Source organism: Malassezia restricta, chromosome III (genome assembly GCF_003290485.1).
Source record: "Malassezia restricta chromosome III, complete sequence".
NCBI classification, from domain to species: domain Eukaryota; kingdom Fungi; phylum Basidiomycota; class Malasseziomycetes; order Malasseziales; family Malasseziaceae; genus Malassezia; species Malassezia restricta.
In genome coordinates, this window is record NC_040195.1 from 713,495 (window position 1) to 733,554 (window position 20,060).

Below are 20,060 nucleotides of genomic sequence, written 5' to 3' on the forward strand. Positions count from 1 at the left end.
TTTTTCCCACCCACCGATGGACGCGGCCGACGCGCCCCCGACGCCGATGGACGCGATCCATCCCACGCTCTCCAGCGAGCCGCTCACGGGCGAGGCGAGCACCGTCGCGCACATGGCCCCCTACGTCACGGACCCCGCGCAATTCCTCCTCAACATGCCCACGGACAAGCCGTTCACGACGCACGTGCCGGCCTCGCTGTTTGACGAGTGCGTCGCGGTACTGAAGCGCACCGTGCAGTGGCGCGTGTCGTCGACGCGCTACAATGGCGCGCTGCCGCACGGACGGCGATACGCGTGGCGAAAGCACTACGTGTGCGACCACTCAGGCAAGCCACGAGACCGCCGCAACCCCAACCTGGCGCCAGGCAAGCGGCGATCGCGGCGCGCGTCGATCAAGATCGGGTGTCCCGCCTCGTTCACAGCGACGCAGGAGGTCGGGAGCGACATGGTCGTGATGGTGTGTCGCTTCCAACACCAGGGGCACACGGTCAACACGCGCGAGTACTGGGCGAACAGCCGCATCCCCGACAATGTGCGCGAATGGATCAAGGAGCGCGTCGTCGAAGGACACGACCAGAAGGAGATCGTGCAGATGATCCACGAGCACCAGCGCAATGCAGCCAACATACCCCCCACGAGCCCCACGTTCATCCCGCCCGGCGTCCAGATCACACGCATGGACGTGTACAACATCATCAAGCGCTACAAGAACCTGCATGCCTCCGAGCACGGCACGCCGACCAAGCCATCGGCGCCGCCGCCGCCCCCACCATCCGCCAGCCACGACGCAACGCGACTCCCACTCGCCCTCGAGACGCCCGCCAGTGCCTCCGAGTCCACACTGCCCCTGTCCTCGGATACCCGCCGCCCCGTCGATGCCCACGCGCTGGGACACACCGCCGCGGCCGCCGCTGCTGCCTCATACCCCCTCTTGCCGGCAGCAGCCGCTGACCTATCGCCCGCGACGCCCGAGGAAGCCGTGAGCTTCGCCCAGCAGTGGAGCGAGCTCGTGGCCAACCTACAGGCCCTCCAGCCCCAGATGATGGAGTATGCCCTGACGGCCGGCACGACACGCCACCCCAACACCACGGGCGCATGGTCGCATGCCATTGCGCAGCTCACGCAGGCATGGTACGTCGCCTGCCACTTGCTAGAACGGCCCGGGCTGCCCGCCCCGACGCCCCCGCCGCCCTAAGCGCCCCTAGCCGTAGCCCCGCGAAAAATCCGCCCCATTTTCTCCACCTCTTCGCCTCCCATGTCGGGCGAGCGACGTCCGCCGTCGCTGTGCGATCCGGCGCTCCTGCCCAGCATCGTGCCGCGCATTCAGACCATCGCGCAACTCTTGCTGCAGGCGCGCGACACACCGCTAGCCCAGGATGAGCACGACGACACGCACGTCCACAGCGCAGGCGCTGATGCGTCCATGACCGAGGCACCGCCGACGAGTCTCGCTCTCGGCACGATCGCGAACGACGACGACGACGACGGCGGCGCATGGACGCAGATGGCATCGACCGGCATCTCGATGCACCGCATACCCACATCGATTCTCGCGCGACTCGCGCACGAGACAGCGCAGCTCCCATCGACCTTCGCGGCCGCGCACGAAGCGGCCGAAGCGGCGCCAGGCGCCGATATGAGCCTCGACGACCAGCACGCCCTCCTCGCCAAGCTCGAGGCGTACGCACAGCGGCAGCGGGACATGCAGGCAACGTGGCAGCAAAGTCTATCGCGCATTATGGAGTGATACCGGCCCTCTCGAGCGTGCGTTGGGCTTGCAGCAGCATGGGTCTGTGGGTGAGCATGTGGCACGTACGCATCAATCATGATCTCCTTGCCATGGTGCGCGAGGCCCACGGCGCCCCGGCCCTCCCTCGCGCCTTGCCTGTAGGCGTCCAACACCGCGCGAGCCATGTCCACGTCTGCGTCAGTAGTTTGTACATACCCTCCTTGGATGGCGAATACGCCGCATGAATCGCGTCGAGCTGCGCGGGATGAATCGCCTGCTTGCCGTCGAAGCCCAGCGACGCACCGTCTCGGCACTCCTCCCGCAGGTACGCGTCGTCCTTGTACTCAATGCACACCATGTCGATCGCCTGGAGTCCGTACGCCTTCGCGATCGTCGCCATCTGCGCGCGCGGATACAGCAGGCTCCGCAGGTCGCGTGTGCGCTGCACGCCAGTAGCGGCACAATAGTCCTCACTCGCAAACAGGAGCGCGGCCACGCGTACGTGCGGCCCGAGCGAGGCATGCTCGAGGATCGTCGGCATACGAAGCAGCGAGGACGCACTCTCGACCGACAGCACGAGCGACAGCGGCACAGACGGCGAAGCGGCGCTGGCTACGAGTGCCAGATCGCGGGCACTCTCGACTTTCGGCAGCACCAGCGACTCGACACGCTCGCTGCGCAGCACGGCGTCCACGTCAGCTCGCGCGAGGTCCGGCTCACTCGACGGCGCATTGATACGCACACCGAGCGTCGGGCCACCCGGCGGCGCCGAAGACAGCGCCTCCGCCACCATGCTGCGGGCCGCCTGCTTGCGGTGCCGTGCGACGCTGTCTTCCAGGTCATACACGAGCATATCAGCCCGCACGCTGCGGCTCTACCGTCAGTCGCGTCGACGCACCTTGGCCAGCATCTTGTCCGAGCTGCCTGGCACATACAGCAGGCTGCGCCACGCGGCGGCTCGTGACACGACGCGCGTCCCTCGCATGGCTCTCCACCAAGAGAGAAGGGCGCCTCCTCTCCTGATGACGTCCGTGTTGCCTGAGCTGCAGGCCGTGCAGCCCATAGCCCATGTGGTGCTCATCATGCTCCTGACGCATCAGCGCGCTCTCGTGCACAGGGTGCGTGTATGCCTCGGCATGGATCGCCAAGTGGCGCTGGAGGACGAGGCGGACCTGCCGCGCCACCGCCTGCCTCAGCCCGTAGTGGGGGCGCAGCACGAGCGCTACGTAAAGGCCGTGCGCTATGTGATGATGACGATCGCAGGCACGTTCCTGCTCTCGGGCGTGCTCGTTGCACTCGAGGCCGTGATGCCGCCGCGTGTGTGGCGGCCGTCCCTGCCGGCATGGCACATGATCCTGGTCCAGGCCCTTGGTGGCCTCGTCGCGTGGGGCCTCTTGACGCTCGTCGTGCTGCGCGAAGAGCAGAAGCAAGTCCCTCTTCGATCATGCCGCACGCGCATGGTCGCCACGCTCGTGCTGGGCTGGGCCTTCGATGGCACGCAGCTTGTCTGGCATGCGGCGCTGGCCGACACGGCGCCCTGGACACTCGCTCAGGTCGGCATCGTGGCGGTGCGTGCGCTTCTTCTATACCCGCTCCTTCTGTACGTCGCGTTGTGCCAGCGTGTGTCGTACGTGCCCCAGGCGGCGCCCGCCGCGCCCGCGGCGCCGTCCGCCTCCTTCAGCTCGCTGCTATCGCGTGTGCGGGTCCTGTTTCCGTACCTGTGGCCGTCCCAGTCGCCGAAACTGCAGCTTTTGGCGTTGTCGTGTGTCGGTCTCTTGTTCCTTGGGCGCCTGGTCAACCTGCTCGTGCCGATGGCGCTGGGCCGCGTCGTCGAGGCGCTGAGCACGCACAAAGATCCATGGCTGCCGATCCTCTTCTTCGCCGCGCTCAAGCTGTTCCAGGGCACAGGTGGCTTGCTGAATGTCGTGCAGAACCTGCTGTGGTACCCGATCTCGTGGTACTCGGACATGCACATGAGCCGCCTCATGTTCGACCGCGTGCTGAACCTGTCCATGTCGTACCACACGCGCCGCAAGACGGGCGAGCTGATCCGCACGCTCGACCGCGGCACGGCGCTCAACAACTTTTTCGAGTACTTGCTCTTCTCGCTCACGCCCGTATTTGTCGATATCGTGGTCGCGATTGTGTACCTGTCGATGACGTTTGGCCCCATGATCGGGCTCATCCTGCTCGCCATCATGTGCGTGTACACGTACCTGAGTGTGCGCATGACGACGTGGCGGACCAAGCTGCGCCGCGAGGTGAATAGCCGCGACTCGGCGTGCCGCTCGATCACGACGGACGTGCTCCTCAACTATGAGACGGTCAAGAGCTACGGCAACGAAGCGTTCGAGTCGGAGCGCTTCGCCACCGCGCTTGGCGCGTACCAAGAGGCCGCGTACCAAGTCATGCTCAGCCTCCATATGCTCAACTTGATGCAGAATCTGATCCTGTCCTTCGGCACGCTCTTCTCGGTGCTGGCCGTGGCGTGGACCGTCGTGTCCGGCCGCACGTCGGCGTCGCAGTTTGTCGTGTTTGTGACGTACCTGCAGCAAGTGTATGCGCCGCTCAACATGCTCGGCACACTCTATCGTGTCGTGAACCAGAATTTGGTCGATACCGACAAGCTGATGGAGCTGCTGAACGAGGACGTCGACATCCGCGATGCACCCGGGGCGCCGGAGATGCAGGTGCCCCACGGCGAGATTGAGTTTCAGGACGTGCACTTTTCGTACGACAACAACGAGCACATGGCCCTACGCGGCATGTCGTTCAAGATCCACGCGCACCAGCGCGTGGCGCTCGTGGGCGAGAGTGGCTCGGGCAAGTCGACGGTGCTCCGGCTGCTGTACCGCTTCTACGACGTGACACGCGGCCGCATCCTGATCGATGGCCAGGACCTGCGCGACGTGCAGCAGCAGAGTCTGCGCCAGGCCATCGGCATCGTGCCGCAGGAGCCATCCCTGTTTCACACGGACGTGCGCTCCAACATCAGGTATGGCGACGTGCATGCATCCGACGAGGCCGTCGAGACCGCAGCGCGCGCCGCCCAGATCCACGACCGGATAACCGAGTTCCCGCAAGGGTACGACACGATGGTCGGTGAGCGAGGCGTGCGCCTGAGCGGTGGGGAAAAGCAGCGCGTGGCGATCGCACGCACGATCCTCAAAAATCCCCCGATCTTGCTGCTCGACGAAGCGACGTCGGCTCTCGATAGCCAGACGGAGCGCTTACTGCAGTCGGCGCTGCACACGCTCATGCACGGCCGCTCGTCTCTGACGATTGCGCACCGCCTCTCGACGATCATCCATTCCGACCTGATTCTCGTCGCCGACCGCGGTCAGATCATCGAGGCTGGCACGCACGAAGAACTGATCGCTCGCGGCGGCAAGTACAGCGCGCTGTGGCTGCAGCAGAGCAAGACACAGGCCGAGCAGGACGCTGAGCGCAGCGCGGCGCACGCATGCGCGCCAGCCGCGCCGGAGGCGCCGCCTGCCGACGCACCGCCTGCTGAAGCGGCCCCCAACGCACCACCCGCCGCCAACCCATCCGCGCCCATGTCGCGCTCGGCCAAGCGTCGGCAACAGCGCCGCCGCAAGCATTAGTGACAAATGCTACCGATGATGCTACATTAGGGAATGGCGACGGGCTGGCCGAGCTCGTCCCGCACCACGACGACTTCGACATCGGCGCGCTCGCCATTGTCCATAAAAATGACCGACGTCATGTCAATAGGGTCCGTACGCACGCCGCGCTTCTCCATGAACGAGCGGCCGAGAATCACGGGGAAGTAGCTGTCTTCCGCGAGCATGACCGTCAGAGGCACGGCCTTGCTGCCGACCTGCACGGGCCACTTGCCGAGGTTCGTAATACCATTGTAGCCGTACGTGCCGGGCTGCGTGTCCGCGGGAATGAAGCCGTGGTCCAGCGCAAAGCCGCGGCTCACGTACACGTGGCGGTAACCGCCCTTGAGCATCATGGGCACATTGTTGACCGGGCCCAGGCTGCCACGCAGCAGGCGCACGCCACGCGACGAGTGGAACTCCTCAAAGGCCATCTTGTGCTTCGGTGCCGACGCAGCTGTGTTGTGCGAGACGGTCGTGCGCTTTGTGCGCACACTCGGCGCACGCGGCTCGTACGTCGTCGGCATGGTGCGCGGCGTCGGCTGCGCACCGGCCGTAGGCGTGTACGGCTCGCCCACAGGCGGGTACAGCAGACTGTCACGGCCACCGCCACTCACGCCGCCTGCCTCAACAAACTCTTCCACACCCGGGACGGCCGCCGGCTGCACACGGTGGATGCTGACCGAGCCCGTCTTGCCACGAGCCGGCGTGCGCGTCACGAGCGTCGACTCGTTCAGCACAGGCACGTTCGGGCTGCTTGACTTGGGCGGCGCGAGGCCCGCGTAGCTGATCGAGGGCGCCACATACGACGTCGGCGGGGCGGCCGGTACAGCGTCGACCGACGCATACGGCACATCCAGGTACACGTCGACGTCCGACGCGTCTGCATGGCGCTCCAGGAAGATCTCATAGTCATCTGCATCCTCGAGCTTGTACGGCTCCTTGTTGTGCAGGTACTTGAACTGGATCGACGAGACATCCTTCGTACCCACACGCTGCGCCACGCGCTCCTTCATACTGCACTGTCAGCCTCAGACGCACACGTACCTCTCGAACGACTCATCCTGCCGGACGCGGATCGAAAAACTTTGCGAGTTACTCTGGTGGATCTGGCGTCAGCAACGGCCCACCTACATTCAAAATCGGCGCCATGGTTGCGAATCACAACGCTGTGGCCCCGACCTGCCAGGCGCACTCCACCCACCCGCTGCGGTGTGTCGCCGTCCCCCGCCCGTCGCTCCAGCCACACGGCGCGTGGGCACGTACCTCGGCCGAGGTAGGACGCGTTGCGGCACGTGATCTCTCCCCAGGCTGGCCGCCAGGCCCCCCCCGCCTCGGCCGCGCGGCGCCACGCAGCGTCGCACGCGTCGCGTTGGGCAGGCATGATCGGCGTCACGGTGGCGGCGCTACTCGCGACCTCGAGCTTCGTGCTCGGTATGCTGTCGATCGACTGGCGCGCAGACCACCTCGTGCTGTGGGAACAGTCTGTGTCGCGTGAGCATGTGCTGACGGCGCTCCAATACTATGTGTATACGATCGGCGCCCGGCCGGCGCGGTACACGGCCGTGCTCCTCGTGATCGGCACACTGCAAGTCTGCCTTCTCGGATCCAAAATCGTCATGGGCTCAGAAAACAACTGGCTTTTTGACGGTGCGAGTCTTTGTACGTAAGCTCTACTCACCCAGTCCTCGTATGCGCCTCGGGCGTCCTGTACATGAACAAGATCCAGCCTTGTACGTCGCCACGACTGACACGACAGACGTCCGCGCCCTTCCCTCCGTCATGCCCCCCGAAGACAGCATCACTACGGCCAAGTTCCAGGAACTGCTCATCCTTCTTCGCGAACTCGCCAGCACCCATATCCTCTTGTCGATCGCCCTGATCGGCATTATCCTGCTCCAGTGCGGCAAGTATTACAGCGTCCGATTGCAAGAGCGCGAAAGAAACGAGGAAGTCGATGTCCGTCTCGTGCGTCGCTTGCGCCAGCGCCAGCAGCAAGAGCGCGAGAGCGGCGCGCCCGGCCGCGATAGCGAGGACGTGCTCACAGCTCGTGCCGGCGCGCATTAAATCTGCACGTTCGACGTGCCAATCAGCCTCGACAGCTTGACAAACGTGTCACAACCGTACCCATACAAACTCTCAATGTCGAGGTCGCTGTCGCCAAAGTAGTTGAGGTATAGCCGCGACAGCGGCAGACCGTATCCGAGACCTGCCAAGGTGCCCATGCTGCTGCTCAGTCCGTGAGTCGCGGCATCATCGCCGCTTTGCGCCTCATCCGACTGTGTCGGCACACTCGTAAACGCATAGCTAAAGATTTGCGACATGTTTTCCGGTGGAATACCGCCTCCCTCGTCTCGGATCCGTATCGTGATTTGGCTCGGTCCACTGGACAGGGTTACGATGATCGGCGGCAGATCTTCCGCTGAGCCCGAGGGATGCCGCGATAAGAACATCTCCGTCGTCGCACGGAACGAGTTCTTGAGCAGCTCCGTCATGACATAGTCAAGGTGCACAGGGATACCGACCGTGCGTGCATCGAGATCGCCCTCAAACTGGATGACGGGCGCCATCTCAAACGTGGCCTCACACAGCGCCTGGACATAGGCGCCGCTCTGCTGGATCACCTCGACGGGCGACATCTGTGTATCAATAATGCCAACGCTCGTGGGCGATGTTGTCGTGCTCGCCAAATCGTCCGAGTTTCGCGCCTTGTGAGCACTCTCCGTCAGTGCCAAATGCTGCTCGGCGATCAGACGAATGCCGATACGGCTGTGCAGCGCGGCATTCAAAAACCGGGAAATACGCTCATTATCCATGTACATCTTACACTCCATAAAGCCGCGAGCCAGCGTCGGCACAAGATCCGCATGCTCATGCACCAATTCACGTAGCTCATGCGTAAATACGTCATTGTCTTCGAGCGAGTGTATGGCCGGCAGCTCACACAACCGCTGAAACGACGACGCATACAGCCGAGCAACATCTTGGATGTAAGGATTCGTCCCGACAATAAACGGCAGCGAATAAAACTGGCGCACCCGCCGCGCCAGTCGCACCGGCAACTCCTTCTGTGTGTACTGGGCCGACCGCAGCAACTCCTCGGGCGTCGGTGGCTTGCCAGGTTGTCCGCCGTGCGCCAGCAAATACGGCAGCGTGATAGGCTGTGGAGTATGCTCCAAATGCCGGGCTAATAGCCTCATCGGCACACCATACACGGCAAAGCGCGTGCCATTCCGTAGTGACATGGCACGTCGTGTTCCCTAGCGAGTCATGCGCACATCGAGCACGGACCTCGAATGCCGCCGCCGTCCCTGACTTCGGCCGATAGCCACTCCCCAACCCACAGTGGCTCCCACGACGCGCCACGGTTGGGTGGCGGCGACCATGACAGACTTGTTTGAATCGTACGCGTCAGACTTTGCGCAGCTGCAAAAGTCGATTGAGGCGCGTCTCGCCGTCGACTTCACAAGTATGTCGGCAGACACGCGCCGCTCGGCATTACGGCATGCCGATGCCGAGGCGGAAGAGGCCGGCGAGCTAGTAATGCAGATGGAGCTCGAGGTCCAATCATTCCCCACGAGCGTGCGAGACCGATACATGAAAGAGCTACATGCACTCAAAGAGAGCTTGGACAAGCTGCAACTCGATATTCGCGCAAAGCAGGGCGATCGGACACCCTATGGCTCGAGTGGTCTGCCGCTCGACGACCATACGTATACAGATCTCGAGGCCAACGACGAAGCATACCAGCGGCAGCGTCTGCTGCAAGGCACACAGGTCCTAGAACGCGGATCTGAGCGCCTCGCACGCTCCACGCGCCTGGCACTGGAGACGGAAGATGTGGGCGCTGGGATCCTGCAAGACTTACAACGTCAGCGTGAGCAGATTGAGCATAGTCGCGATACGGTACGTGCATGTCTCTAACTTGACAGCTCCATGGTGCAGATGCACATATCGATCGGTCTTCACGCACGTTGCAGCAAATGATTCGACGGTACGTGCGAGTTCCTCACATCCAGTGCCAAGCAGCAAAAGCTCGTCACGACCAGCATCATTGTCGTCCTCGTCCTCCTCATCCTCCTCATTCTGTATGCCAAGCTGTTCTAGGGCCCCATAGGTGTTTGTACAGCCTGCCAATTTTTTGGCACGTGGATGCACCCATCATCGGGCTCACGGCCAACCAGCAGAAGGGTGGCTCGTTGGCATAAGCTCGTGCGGTCATGTCGCGGACCATCGAGTTGCGAGCGCCCGAAGGCGTGTATACACGCAGAGACTGGACGAATCCGCTGCAGCATCGAACGGCAGGGCAGAACGACGCACCTACCTCGCCCACCTCCCACGAAAGTGCAGCGACCTCGTCTCGATATGCATGCATGAACGAGGTACCGCATATGAGCGCCGCCATCATCCGGCCACGCCATGCGACGCACGCTGATGCAAGTAGCTCGGTGCCTGGTGCATTGGTGAGTCAGGGCCTGGAGGCAGAGGCGTGGGGCGATGCCACGCCCCTACGCTCTGCGCGGCCCAAGCTGAGTCTACGGACCTTGGGCGGCTCCTTCATTGTCCGCTCAAACCAGTACCAAGACATGTCCAAGATTGTCAATCACCGGACGGAACCTACGCTGTTCACGGTACGTGTGCCTACCTAACCATCGCAGATGATCAATGCATCCAAAACCCTGTTTTGGTACGCCAATGTGCACCAAAAAATGAAGGAGCCTGCAGGCCGCATTATGTTCACCCATGCCCCTCTGTGCCACGATATCAATCAACATACGTGCAGACATGATCGTATGGATGTAGTCGTCGGACTCTCGAGCGGCGACATCGTGTGGATGGATCCCATACAGTACCGTTGCTCGCGAATGAACAAAAATGGCATGGTGACCTCATCGCCCGTCCGGCAAATTCGGTGGGTGCCTGGACACGAAACGCAATTTGTGAGCGCGCATAGCGATGGTACTGTCTTGGTGTGGGACGTGGAACGCGATGATCCACCGGAAGGATTTCAAAAAGCACCTTCTGACCCCGCCTGGGATCCGCGCGCATCTATCGTCGTCGAAGAGCCCCAGCTTCAGACGGATTCTCCGAGTGGCGGCATGCTCAAAATGGGACGATCCAAGGATCACTCACCTGTACTCTACAATCCCTTATCCGTGTGGCATGTCTCTCGACGCGCCATCACTGACATGGCCTTCAGCCCCGATGGGCGGTTCCTGGCTTTCACGAGCGAAGACAAGCTCCTACACATCGTCGACTTTTCGCGCAAGACATTGATTCATACCATGGCCTCGTACTTTGGTGGGCTGACTTGCGTGTGTTGGTCGCAGGACGGCCGCATCTTACTGACCGGTGGACAAGATGACCTACTAACCATTTGGGCCGCGAAGGAGGGACATGTCGTGGCTCGCGCTCAGGGCCATCATTCATACGTATCGGCTGTGGCATTCGACCCTTGGTGCCATAAGGGGTCTTCGTATGATGCCTATCGTCTGATCTCTGCGGGCGAAGACGGAAACGTATGCTTCTGGGACTTTTCGAGCTGGTCACTGCATCGTCCGCGTGCTGCACCCAACCAGCGCGCTTTGCCTCTACAAACGACTGCGTCGCAAGTGTTCGTGCCGGCCCAGTCCCGGGCCGAGGTGCCTATGCTGCACCCCACGGCCTCGTTCCGCATGCCCACATCCGTACCATGCGGCCTCCGTATCGCACCAAACTACCTAATGGTCTTGCATCTCGACAGCGAAATGGCATTGTTCAGTCGACCAAGACGCTTCACTCATGGCCACACGGTAGACCACGAGCCTGTGCCTACTCATACCACGACATCCTCACCTGAAGAGCCTCCCGCGGCGTCCGAACTACCACGCTCTCCCACACAGAGACAAATGTTCCGGCGCACCATGTCGCCTTTTACCCTGGGTCTGCGTAAAACATAATATTCGTAGGGTATATCAAAATCAGCACTATATTTTCTTTTCGCCTGGGCGAAGCTCACCACGCACACGGTATCCCTTCTGCACACGCGGGCCCCATCCACGCACTTTCTTGGGCTTCTTGACGCTGCGTACAAACTCGGAGGGTTCGAGTCCCTGACGGTATTTTTCCAGGGCCCACAAGATATACTTGCGCTCCTTCACAGGTACACCTGCGCCCTTGAGTTTTTCCGAGTTCATCGAGAACATCGCATCCCAGTCCTCACCCAGGGCAGATACGCATGCTGAATTGTTGACAAGGTCGCGGCGTGGCTTGGAAATGGCTTCGAGAAAGGCTTTGGGCGAGTCGACTTTGTCTGGTTTGGTTAATGGACAAGATACATACTTCGTGGAGACGGGACTCTGCGCTGCGCAGATGTCGACGCAAACCGCACACCGATGTTGCTGATTGCACTGCGCGTCCTCTGCAGCACCGCAAGCATGGTAGAGGGCAACCGTTCACTGACACAGCGCCAGCATTCTCTTCGAAACCGGTATCACGTGACAATCTTATGGGGCTGCTACGGCGGGCGACGTCAGCGTCTCGTACGCGACGATCAGCGACTCGAGGAGCATGTACAGGGTGTGGTAAAAGAACTTGTGAATGCCGAGACCGTAGACGAATTTTAACATGTTTGCGGCGTGATATATAGGGGTGCAGCGATGCCGTGAAACATGGTATAGGCACGTTAAAAGGATGCACATCAGGTCCTTGCATTGCTGCCATTGACGTGGAAGCACAGACGTGCGAATCATTGCTGCGAATTCCTGCGTCATGTATAAGACACGATCTCGTATAGGGATAGACGGTGTAGGTTGAGGCTTGGTGAACGGCAGCATAGTATACATCCATGAGAGAGGCCATCTGTACAAATCTGAGGGTATAATCATCAAATGGAAAGGCAGCAACTCCGTAGAGATTGCTTCTTGATGAGATAGTCGGAACAAGCGCAATATCAGCGAGCCTATCATTAATGTATAATGCAAGTATAGTACGGCCACGTTGACCAACAATGCCATTATGATGTGCTCGCCTCGTTGGCTGGTTGTGGGTTTTTGAATCGAGCGCAGCTGCTGAAAACCATAAACAGGTCCTTTCATATCGGATGAACGCAAACAATGCCAGATGCGATCTCGAATCTTTTCTTGGTGCGCCTCGTCCAGCTCTTGGAATGTACACCCTCGTAAATCATCCAGAGATTCCCTAAGTGCTTTTTGCAAAGAATCCGGCTCATTATAATTTTCATCGGTATCTGTCATCAAATGCGGTACATGCTTCGTATAGGTCGTTGGTCGCCTGTGCCATGTGATTCTATCGGGTGCCGATGCCTCGCTGGACTTGTGCGCAGAGGCCACGTTTGGCACTCGTATGTCATCCCTTTTCGATAGATTGTCATCAGCCCATGAAAATTTGGCATAAACAGGTATATCGTGCGACCGAAGGAACACCAAGTCACTTCGCTCTTGCGTCATCTTGTCGGTGTCCAAGAAGCACACTCCGTCCTGTATGCATTTGGACGCATACGGCGATCAGTGGAGGTGCCTGACTGCATTTGGGTTTCCGCCTCCAGACCCGCAGGTGCGCCCATTTTTTGCGGCTGGGCTACCTTTGCCTTGACGACACGCATTGCACTCATGCATCTTCCCAAGGCAAATGGGCCATTCGATGTCGGAGTGGTTGACATTGAGGTACCTGTTCGTGAGCCAAAAGACTTCATTCCGAGCTTTTTAAGCCATGTTCGTGTGAATAAGCTCTCGAAAGATGGCCACAAACTTGGTCTGAAAGATGCGCGAAAAGTGTACGCAAATTTTGAAAAACTTATGAAAGATGTGCCCATTGACATGGACTCCAAGATCGAGGCAGAGCACGATTATCTGCACGACAACGGCTTTTTCTTGCGACATGCTACACTCCAGTTTCGCACCATTTTATTCTCTCTCTACTACCCAAGTGCCAAGATGCGTCCGCGAGACGCAAAAAAGCATCCGCATGCCCGCTGGCTCGGCCTTCCATTAAAGAAGACCGCTAAAATGGCATGGGAATACATCGGCGAATATGGCGCCCTTGCTCGAGTCTTTGTGCCGGCCATTGTCACACTGGCTCGGTCTTACCTCCAAGCCCGAGTCGGTTTACCATTGATGGAACCGTCTCATGTACCCAGTGATATTGGCATGGGTGCGGATGAAAATAATATGAAACAAATGACAACGAAGAGTTTCCCAGTCGTGGTGTTTTGCCATGGCCTTGCGGGAAATCGACTGGCGTACTCGCAGTTTTGCAGTGAACTTGCCTCGCATGGTTTCGTTGTGGCAGCCATTGAGCACCGCGACGGATCCGGTCTCGGCTCTCTTATGTGGTCCGGTGCGAACAACGTCGAAAAACAAGGTTCAAAGCAGGAAGCCAAGCGGTTCGAGAAAAATGTCAAACTGGGTGCATCCGAGTCACTATTGGATTATGACATGAGTGCTGAGTCTTCGAGCGCTGCTACATTGAGCTTACTGCATGAGTTTACGAAAGTGCCGTACCTGCCTTTTGAAAAAGTGGGTCTGCGTGCATTTACTGAACCTCAAGGACCCAAAGAGCAAGGACTTCGACAAGCCCAGCTGGCCATGCGCGCATCTGAGATCCAGGAAGTGATGTACGTGCTGCGTCGTATCAACAATGGCGATGCTGAATGGCTGGCTGAATCACGCACGCGCAGTCTTGGTTCATTGCTCTGTGGCCCCAGGACTTTCAAGCGCATGCGACAAAAGAATATTGTGCCGCGTTGCGCGGATTTCTTCTTGTCGTGGAAAGACAAATTGGACGTCGATTTTCCCTCGTTGATCGGTCACAGTTTTGGTGGAGCGACGCTCTTTGAGTATCTGCGACTGGATCAGAACCTGTTCAAGTACGGCATTATTCTAGACCCATGGATGGATCCTGTTCGTGATCCACGTATGGAAGAGGATGTTCGTCTCAAGTTGCGCAAGCCTGTCTATGTGATCAACTCGGAGGGCTTCTCGATGTGGCCTGAGCAGTTTAGCAAACTGCAGCGGTGCACTATCGATGGCCTGGCTGCGAATGAGCACCATCGCGGTTGGCTCTTGACGCTCACTGGTACGAACCACGGTGATTTCAGCGATATGCCTTTCCTTCTCCCACGAGTATTTGGCTCAGCTATAACTGCACACGATGCTATTGCAACGTTTGCAAGCCTTTCCATGACTCAGATCAAGCTGATTCGACAAGATCGGCTTGCATCCATGACACGCTTTGGAAGCCAGCACGATGTCGTTGAGCCGAACGATTTTATGCGTAAACCCAGCGGTATGCGTTTTATTTCAGACAGAGAGGTGCCACTAGATGACGAGTTTCTCTCACGTATGTACGGCACGTATGTTCTTTCTAAGCGCATGCGACGTCGGCCTGGTCGCAGTATGTTTTGGGAATTGCGCGGTTGGAGAAACCAAGCGGAGCGCGATCCTCTCACTTCTATCGGCAAGAAATACTTGCGTGAAAAGGCGAAACAAGATAAGAAGATAACCAAGGGGGGGCCTGCCGAAAGTGAGGACGATTCTTCGGAATTTATGGACAGAGAAACGCAGCATTCATTTGTGCCTCCTTTTATTGATCCATGTGCGGATCCGAACGTGTGGGAAGAGCATATCGTTGATGCCGATTCACTCAAGGTATTCGAGCAGTGGCAGAAGGACGTGTCGATTAAACATCGCACGCACCGACCACTCTCTCTCTTCACTGTTGTACTATGGTTTTGGGGCATCCGCCAGGGTCTCGCACCCCCCGGGCATTTGCTTGTTCATGATCTAAAGTGTTGAATAGACGATTCGCTGTAGCGCGCGCTATGAACGCTTACTCCGAAAGGAGTGACGTCACTTGCTCGTCCGTGATATTTTGAATACTAAAGTTAGCTGCAAGCATACGTACTTTTCACCGCGGTAGTTGAGCCGTCGCATCACTTCAATGACGCGCGACTTGGCAAAGCCCTGTATATGTGAGTCTTTTGGGGGGACTTACCATGTTGACAAACTTTTCGACATGTTTTGGGTCTAGACCCACCAGTTGCGCTTCGTCGGCATCTGATGGTGGCACGCTCGATTGTTCATTATCGCGCTTTGCGAAGATCTCAGTCCAGTACCGCGCTGTGCGCTCGTAGCCTTCAAAGTCGCTTGTGTAGTGTTTGGCGACTTCGGCATCCTGAGGGTCATTAGGTTCAGGTGAGCACAGCAGCGAGCGAAGGGACATGAGGGTCGACTTGAGCGTATACACGGGCGACCATTGATCTGGCGTTAGAAGCCCATGTCACGTACCTTTGAGGATATCCAAGCAAATGGCTCCGCTTTGTGATGAAACATTTGGGTGATACACCTGGCTGTAAGAGCGATGAAACATACTCTAGTGATGAAGCGCATCTGGAGTGGGTGGAATGGATAGCCCTCGGGCACCACGATATCGACCTTGAAGAGACCGTTCTCATAGGGTGAGTGGATCGGACCAGGGAACGTTCCAATCAGGTGAAATGGCGATTCTCGATATAAGCTGGGAAAAACGTACCGTCTATCGGATAGACAGAAATCTCATCGTCTGATTCCCTCTCGCAAGCAGCGATTTCTCGTACAATGCGCTTCAGACGAGCACCTTCCATCGTAGTTCGCTGCACTGTTTGCCAGCGCGTCCGCTGGGTGATCCGGTGATGCAATTATGTGGAGGCTATTTCATCCAACTATACGGTCGACAGAAAATGCTGGGCGACTATTCTGCGTTGAATTTTGCCCGTAGCGCTGTGGTGAGTGGATATGATACGTACGTCTTTGGAATGTTGTCTGTGATCCAGACACGCACAGGAATCTTGAATTTTGCGAGAGACTTGCTCAGGTCGGCTTGAATCCTCTCCTGACTTACATCCGCCGGCGCATCACCTTGCAGCACAACAACGGCACCCACTAGTTCACCGTACATCTCATCAGGCACACCGAATGACACGGCTTCTTTAACATAAGGAAGCGCGAGAAGTGCGTTGTCAAGCTCAAGGGGGCTGATTTTCTCGCCTGAGCGGTTAATGAGCTCTTTGATGCGGCCGGTGAGGACGAGGTATCCGTCGTCGTTCTTGTGACCTTGGTCACCAGTGCGGAGGAAACCGTCCACCTCTGGCGGGCAGTTCTTGAATGCTAGACGGAAAAAGTTGTCCCGATTCGCCTTTTCATTGCCAATGTAACCTTGAGTCACATTCGCTCCGCGCACACACACCTCGCCGTCTTTGCCGACTGGCAGCTCACGACCAGACGTGTCGAGGATCTTGACTTCGACACCGTGGCCTATACCCACTGTACCAGCTTTGTGTTCTTTAGGAGGCAGAGGATTCGATGTCATTTGGTGTGCGGCTTCTGTCATGGCATAAGCTTCGAGGACCGGCGCATCCACGAGTTTTTCCAACGCGGCTAGCGTGCTAGGTGACAATGCCGAAGAACACGATCGAACGAAGCGCAGCCTGGGCATAGGGTCTGGTTTATCTGCAGACAACAGAATCTGGTGGATGGTCGGCACGGCCGTGTACCAGTTCGAGCGCGTCTGCACAAATTCCGTCCAGAATGAAGAAGCACTAAAGCGTGGTGGGATGGCAACACTGCCGCCTGAGAATAAAGATGCCAAAAGACCACACACGAGACCATGTACATGAAAGAGCGGCATGACAAGGAACGTCTTGTCCGAGGGGGACAAGCTGTACGTCAGCTTGATATTGTGCATAGACGTTAGCAAATTTTTATGCGTGAGCGGTACGGCCTTCGGTCGACCCGTCGTACCAGAGGTGTGCAGGATCAAAGCGGTATCGTCCTCTGATGCCTCGGTCGCATCGGCGCTCGGTGTCGAAGCGCCGTTCGCATCAACAAGCTGAAGAGTCTTGGCACCATACACAATCTCCACAACACGAACGCTGAGCGCATCAGCAGCGCGTTTGGCAGCAAGAGCACCTTCCGAGGCGTCAGTTCCGCTCAACGTGCCAGCTGGCACAATCAGCGCAGGGGTTTTGGTATCTTCCAGGTAGAAGGTCACTTCGCTCTCTTTGTAGTTGGGGTTGAGTGGGGCAGCCACGAGACCCAGATCCGCCGTAGCTAGAAACACAACCACGAACTCGAGGCTGTTGACCAGGCTGCTGCACACCACCGTGCCTTTGGGCAACTGCCACGATGCTAGCTGTGCCCTAACTTGATGAACCAAGTCAGCGAGCTCGCTGTAACTGATCGACATAGGCTTGCCTGCAGAAGCAGGTAACTCAATTGCCTCAGCATCACGACGGTAGCTCTCGCGCGAAGCAAACAGGCTCGGAACGATAGTGCGACTGCTCATGAGCACACCTGGCAGACGCCACGCTCGGCTTTATTTCCCCGGCTGTGGCCGCGCATGAGCCACGTGTCCATGTCGTGCTTGGGCCCACCGTATGCCGTCACCTCGATCGATGCTGGCCAAGGTTCAGGCTATCGTGTCGCCGCTGCTGCCAGAGCTGCACAAGGGGCAGGCGGGGCGTGTGGGTGTGCTCGGCGGATGCCGTGAGTATACGGGTGCGCCGTACTATGCATCCATGTCCAGCATGCGGTTAGGTTGTGACATGTCGTTCACGATTTGTGCGCCTGAAGCTGCTCAGGCCATCAAGGGCTATTCACCTGACCTGATCGTGCATCCCGCGCTGGATGCGAGTAAGAGCATGGAGGAAGTGCGCGAGGAACTCAAGGCGCTGTTTGCGCGTCTGCATAGCGTGGTGATTGGGCCAGGCCTGGGTCGAGACGCCTCGATGCAATCGTTTGCCCGTGTCGCGATCGAAGTAGCGCGCGAGGCAAATTTGTACTCGGTCATTGACGCTGATGGACTGTGGCTCGTACAAAATGCCCCTGCCGTGGTCCAAGGGTATCAGCGCGCCATCCTCACACCCAATGTCGTTGAGTTCGGTCGTCTGTGCCGTGCGATGCGCATTGACGCCGGAGAGCATGCCGCTAAAGAGCTCAGCGTGGCTTTGGGTGGCCTAACGATCCTAGAGAAAGGTCGAACAGATCGCATAGCAACGCCTCGTGGTGTCGTCGAATGCGATCTAGAAGGTGGCTTGAAGCGATGCGGCGGCCAAGGCGACTTGCTCAGCGGTACGCTCGGCACGTTTCTCGCATGGGCCAAGCGATTCGAAGAGCGCAAAGCACAGGGCGAAGCGTTGCCCGACTTCGACCTTGATGAGCTGCCCATGCTTGCTGCTTATGGTGCTTCGTGTGTGACCCGTACTGCGTCTCGCCGAGGATTCGCACGGCTAGGACGTAGTATGCTTGCCAACGATCTCTTGTCTGAGATTGGACCTGCCTACGGAGATCTTTTTGTCTAGCCTATACACGAAGCGCATCAAGTTCTTTGAGCAGTTCCTTTTCTTCTGCACGCAGCGCCTCTTCCTGGGCTTGACGCTCTGCCTGCTTCGTCTTCCAGTGACGCATGCGCCATTTGAGACCCGTCTCATTGGCCAGGTCCTTACCCATCAGCAACTCGATAGGCATGCTATGCACATCCGCCTTACTTGGCCGTGCGACAAGGCGGCCCTGTTCATCACGCACCGAGCTACTGGATGCTTCCTCCAAAGCGCCCCACTCACCCCCTGCTGCGGGTCCCACGAGCGGCGCCACATCCAAATAGTCATGTGCAGCAAACAACTGACCTCCCTGCTCGACATGCGACTGTGTCTCTGGGTTGTGAACGAATTCGACGAGGCGCTGTCGCTCCATCTTTACCAGTTCCGACACGCTGGGTGGCTGTGCTATCGGCGGCGGGCGCACATTCACAGTCTTGGCAAAGCCCGCGTACGACTTGGCGCCGGGGGGAGTTGCGAACGTAGAGTCGCGCGCCTGTGCACGCAAGCGATCAATCTTTTCGTTCCACACCGCACGGCGCTCCGCAGCAATAGCTTCCCGCGCCGGTGTCGTGCGTGGCTTTTGCATTGGCAGCAAGACAGGATCCTCCGGTACCCACGGAACCCACGTCTCTTCTTCGGCCACACGGCCGTCGGCATGCGTTGTCCGGAACGGGCGACGACGCTCCGGAACTTTGGGCCATGGCACATAGATCTTTTTCAGAGCGCCACCAGTGCGAAGCGACTCTTCGTCTGTGGCCTTCACGATCGCAAACCTTTTCCACACAAACATGCCTTTTTGACGGTCGTAAAATGGCTTGGAGCGGACGATGCGCGATGCGTAGGTCTGCGTATCAGGCACCTTGAGCATGACCTTCGAGTAGTGAACAGGGCGCGGCACACTGGTGGTGTTACCTGAGAATCCCTTCTCTTCACCCGCCTCTGGATCAATGAGACGTGGCACGACGTGCTTGACGTTCTTTGGGGCCATTTTGTGGTTATCATCGATATCGCGGAGAAGCAGACGGTTGGTTGTGCGGTCAATCGACGTAACGATGCCTTCTCCACGGATAGGACGACCATCCTCGTCGTGGCCGATGGCGCCGGAGCGCAGCTTGACCACATCGCCAGGCACAATATTCCAAAACGTGATGCGGTCTTTGGGCGGTACATACGCTGGCGTTGACTGTGCAAACGATGGCCGCAGCTTATTTATGAATTTCTGGTTCGTTCCCTGCCATAAATGGTCTAGATTGCGCAACACGCGGCGACTCGTCGCCGAACTGGTAGACATGGCCAGTGGAAGAGACTGAGGGCAAAGGCCGTAGACGATCGATCCTTCTTGCACATACATCAC

The 20,060-nt window shown here is 58.5% G+C and overlaps 16 protein-coding genes across 16 annotated transcripts; 8 read left to right on the top strand and 8 right to left on the bottom strand.

The window, feature by feature from the left end:
* Positions 1-16: 16 nt before the first annotated feature.
* On the top strand, positions 17-1,195 carry MRET_2059 (uncharacterized protein; the record flags this gene model as incomplete). Its single annotated transcript, XM_027628686.1, has 1 exon — positions 17-1,195. One exon carries the CDS (start codon positions 17-19, stop codon positions 1,193-1,195), a length of 1,179 nt encoding a protein of 392 aa, XP_027484386.1.
* Positions 1,196-1,255: 60 nt separating this feature from the next.
* On the top strand, positions 1,256-1,747 carry MRET_2060 (uncharacterized protein; the record flags this gene model as incomplete). Its single annotated transcript, XM_027628687.1, has 1 exon — positions 1,256-1,747. The coding sequence occupies one exon, from the start codon at positions 1,256-1,258 to the stop codon at positions 1,745-1,747; it is 492 nt and encodes a 163-aa protein (XP_027484318.1).
* MRET_2061 (citrate lyase subunit beta-like protein) lies at positions 1,737-2,714 on the bottom strand (the record flags this gene model as incomplete). Its single annotated transcript, XM_027628688.1, has 4 exons — positions 1,737-1,791; positions 1,817-1,922; positions 1,946-2,603; positions 2,628-2,714. The coding sequence occupies 4 exons, from the start codon at positions 2,712-2,714 to the stop codon at positions 1,737-1,739; spliced, it is 906 nt and encodes a 301-aa protein (XP_027484247.1).
* Positions 2,715-2,751: 37 nt separating this feature from the next.
* MRET_2062 (ATP-binding cassette, subfamily B (MDR/TAP), member 6) lies at positions 2,752-5,334 on the top strand (the record flags this gene model as incomplete). The annotated part of the gene is made up of 1 exon (XM_027628689.1): positions 2,752-5,334. The coding sequence occupies one exon, from the start codon at positions 2,752-2,754 to the stop codon at positions 5,332-5,334; it is 2,583 nt and encodes an 860-aa protein (XP_027484249.1).
* A 26-nt stretch (positions 5,335-5,360) lies between these two features.
* MRET_2063 (uncharacterized protein) lies at positions 5,361-6,504 on the bottom strand (the record flags this gene model as incomplete). Its single annotated transcript, XM_027628690.1, has 3 exons — positions 5,361-6,369; positions 6,400-6,461; positions 6,487-6,504. 3 exons carry the CDS (start codon positions 6,502-6,504, stop codon positions 5,361-5,363), a joined length of 1,089 nt encoding a protein of 362 aa, XP_027484248.1.
* Positions 6,505-6,734: 230 nt separating this feature from the next.
* Positions 6,735-7,419, top strand: MRET_2064 (ER membrane protein SH3; the record flags this gene model as incomplete). Its single annotated transcript, XM_027628691.1, has 3 exons — positions 6,735-7,014; positions 7,038-7,085; positions 7,112-7,419. 3 exons carry the CDS (start codon positions 6,735-6,737, stop codon positions 7,417-7,419), a joined length of 636 nt encoding a protein of 211 aa, XP_027484244.1.
* On the bottom strand, positions 7,416-8,597 carry MRET_2065 (mitochondrial pyruvate dehydrogenase kinase; the record flags this gene model as incomplete). The annotated part of the gene is made up of 1 exon (XM_027628692.1): positions 7,416-8,597. One exon carries the CDS (start codon positions 8,595-8,597, stop codon positions 7,416-7,418), a length of 1,182 nt encoding a protein of 393 aa, XP_027484243.1.
* Positions 8,598-8,736: 139 nt separating this feature from the next.
* On the top strand, positions 8,737-9,459 carry MRET_2066 (vesicle transport through interaction with t-SNAREs 1; the record flags this gene model as incomplete). Its single annotated transcript, XM_027628693.1, has 3 exons — positions 8,737-9,258; positions 9,285-9,346; positions 9,372-9,459. The coding sequence occupies 3 exons, from the start codon at positions 8,737-8,739 to the stop codon at positions 9,457-9,459; spliced, it is 672 nt and encodes a 223-aa protein (XP_027484246.1).
* Positions 9,460-9,572: 113 nt separating this feature from the next.
* On the top strand, positions 9,573-11,291 carry MRET_2067 (sensor protein CreC; the record flags this gene model as incomplete). The annotated part of the gene is made up of 2 exons (XM_027628694.1): positions 9,573-9,983; positions 10,011-11,291. The coding sequence occupies 2 exons, from the start codon at positions 9,573-9,575 to the stop codon at positions 11,289-11,291; spliced, it is 1,692 nt and encodes a 563-aa protein (XP_027484245.1).
* Positions 11,292-11,318: 27 nt separating this feature from the next.
* Positions 11,319-11,770, bottom strand: MRET_2068 (IGR motif protein; the record flags this gene model as incomplete). The annotated part of the gene is made up of 2 exons (XM_027628695.1): positions 11,319-11,644; positions 11,674-11,770. The coding sequence occupies 2 exons, from the start codon at positions 11,768-11,770 to the stop codon at positions 11,319-11,321; spliced, it is 423 nt and encodes a 140-aa protein (XP_027484242.1).
* A 67-nt stretch (positions 11,771-11,837) lies between these two features.
* On the bottom strand, positions 11,838-12,800 carry MRET_2069 (uncharacterized protein; the record flags this gene model as incomplete). Its single annotated transcript, XM_027628696.1, has 1 exon — positions 11,838-12,800. One exon carries the CDS (start codon positions 12,798-12,800, stop codon positions 11,838-11,840), a length of 963 nt encoding a protein of 320 aa, XP_027484241.1.
* A 162-nt stretch (positions 12,801-12,962) lies between these two features.
* MRET_2070 (platelet-activating factor acetylhydrolase) lies at positions 12,963-15,146 on the top strand (the record flags this gene model as incomplete). Its single annotated transcript, XM_027628697.1, has 1 exon — positions 12,963-15,146. The coding sequence occupies one exon, from the start codon at positions 12,963-12,965 to the stop codon at positions 15,144-15,146; it is 2,184 nt and encodes a 727-aa protein (XP_027484295.1).
* Positions 15,147-15,180: 34 nt separating this feature from the next.
* On the bottom strand, positions 15,181-15,973 carry MRET_2071 (ubiquitin-conjugating enzyme (huntingtin interacting protein 2); the record flags this gene model as incomplete). The annotated part of the gene is made up of 6 exons (XM_027628698.1): positions 15,181-15,229; positions 15,256-15,314; positions 15,346-15,611; positions 15,639-15,696; positions 15,723-15,856; positions 15,883-15,973. 6 exons carry the CDS (start codon positions 15,971-15,973, stop codon positions 15,181-15,183), a joined length of 657 nt encoding a protein of 218 aa, XP_027484296.1.
* A 78-nt stretch (positions 15,974-16,051) lies between these two features.
* Positions 16,052-17,673, bottom strand: MRET_2072 (oxalate---CoA ligase; the record flags this gene model as incomplete). Its single annotated transcript, XM_027628699.1, has 2 exons — positions 16,052-16,109; positions 16,136-17,673. The coding sequence occupies 2 exons, from the start codon at positions 17,671-17,673 to the stop codon at positions 16,052-16,054; spliced, it is 1,596 nt and encodes a 531-aa protein (XP_027484293.1).
* A 91-nt stretch (positions 17,674-17,764) lies between these two features.
* On the top strand, positions 17,765-18,688 carry MRET_2073 (ATP-dependent NAD(P)H-hydrate dehydratase; the record flags this gene model as incomplete). Its single annotated transcript, XM_027628700.1, has 1 exon — positions 17,765-18,688. The coding sequence occupies one exon, from the start codon at positions 17,765-17,767 to the stop codon at positions 18,686-18,688; it is 924 nt and encodes a 307-aa protein (XP_027484294.1).
* A 1-nt stretch (position 18,689) lies between these two features.
* On the bottom strand, positions 18,690-19,997 carry MRET_2074 (uncharacterized protein; the record flags this gene model as incomplete). Its single annotated transcript, XM_027628701.1, has 1 exon — positions 18,690-19,997. One exon carries the CDS (start codon positions 19,995-19,997, stop codon positions 18,690-18,692), a length of 1,308 nt encoding a protein of 435 aa, XP_027484291.1.
* Between the last annotated feature and the right edge of the window lie 63 nt (positions 19,998-20,060).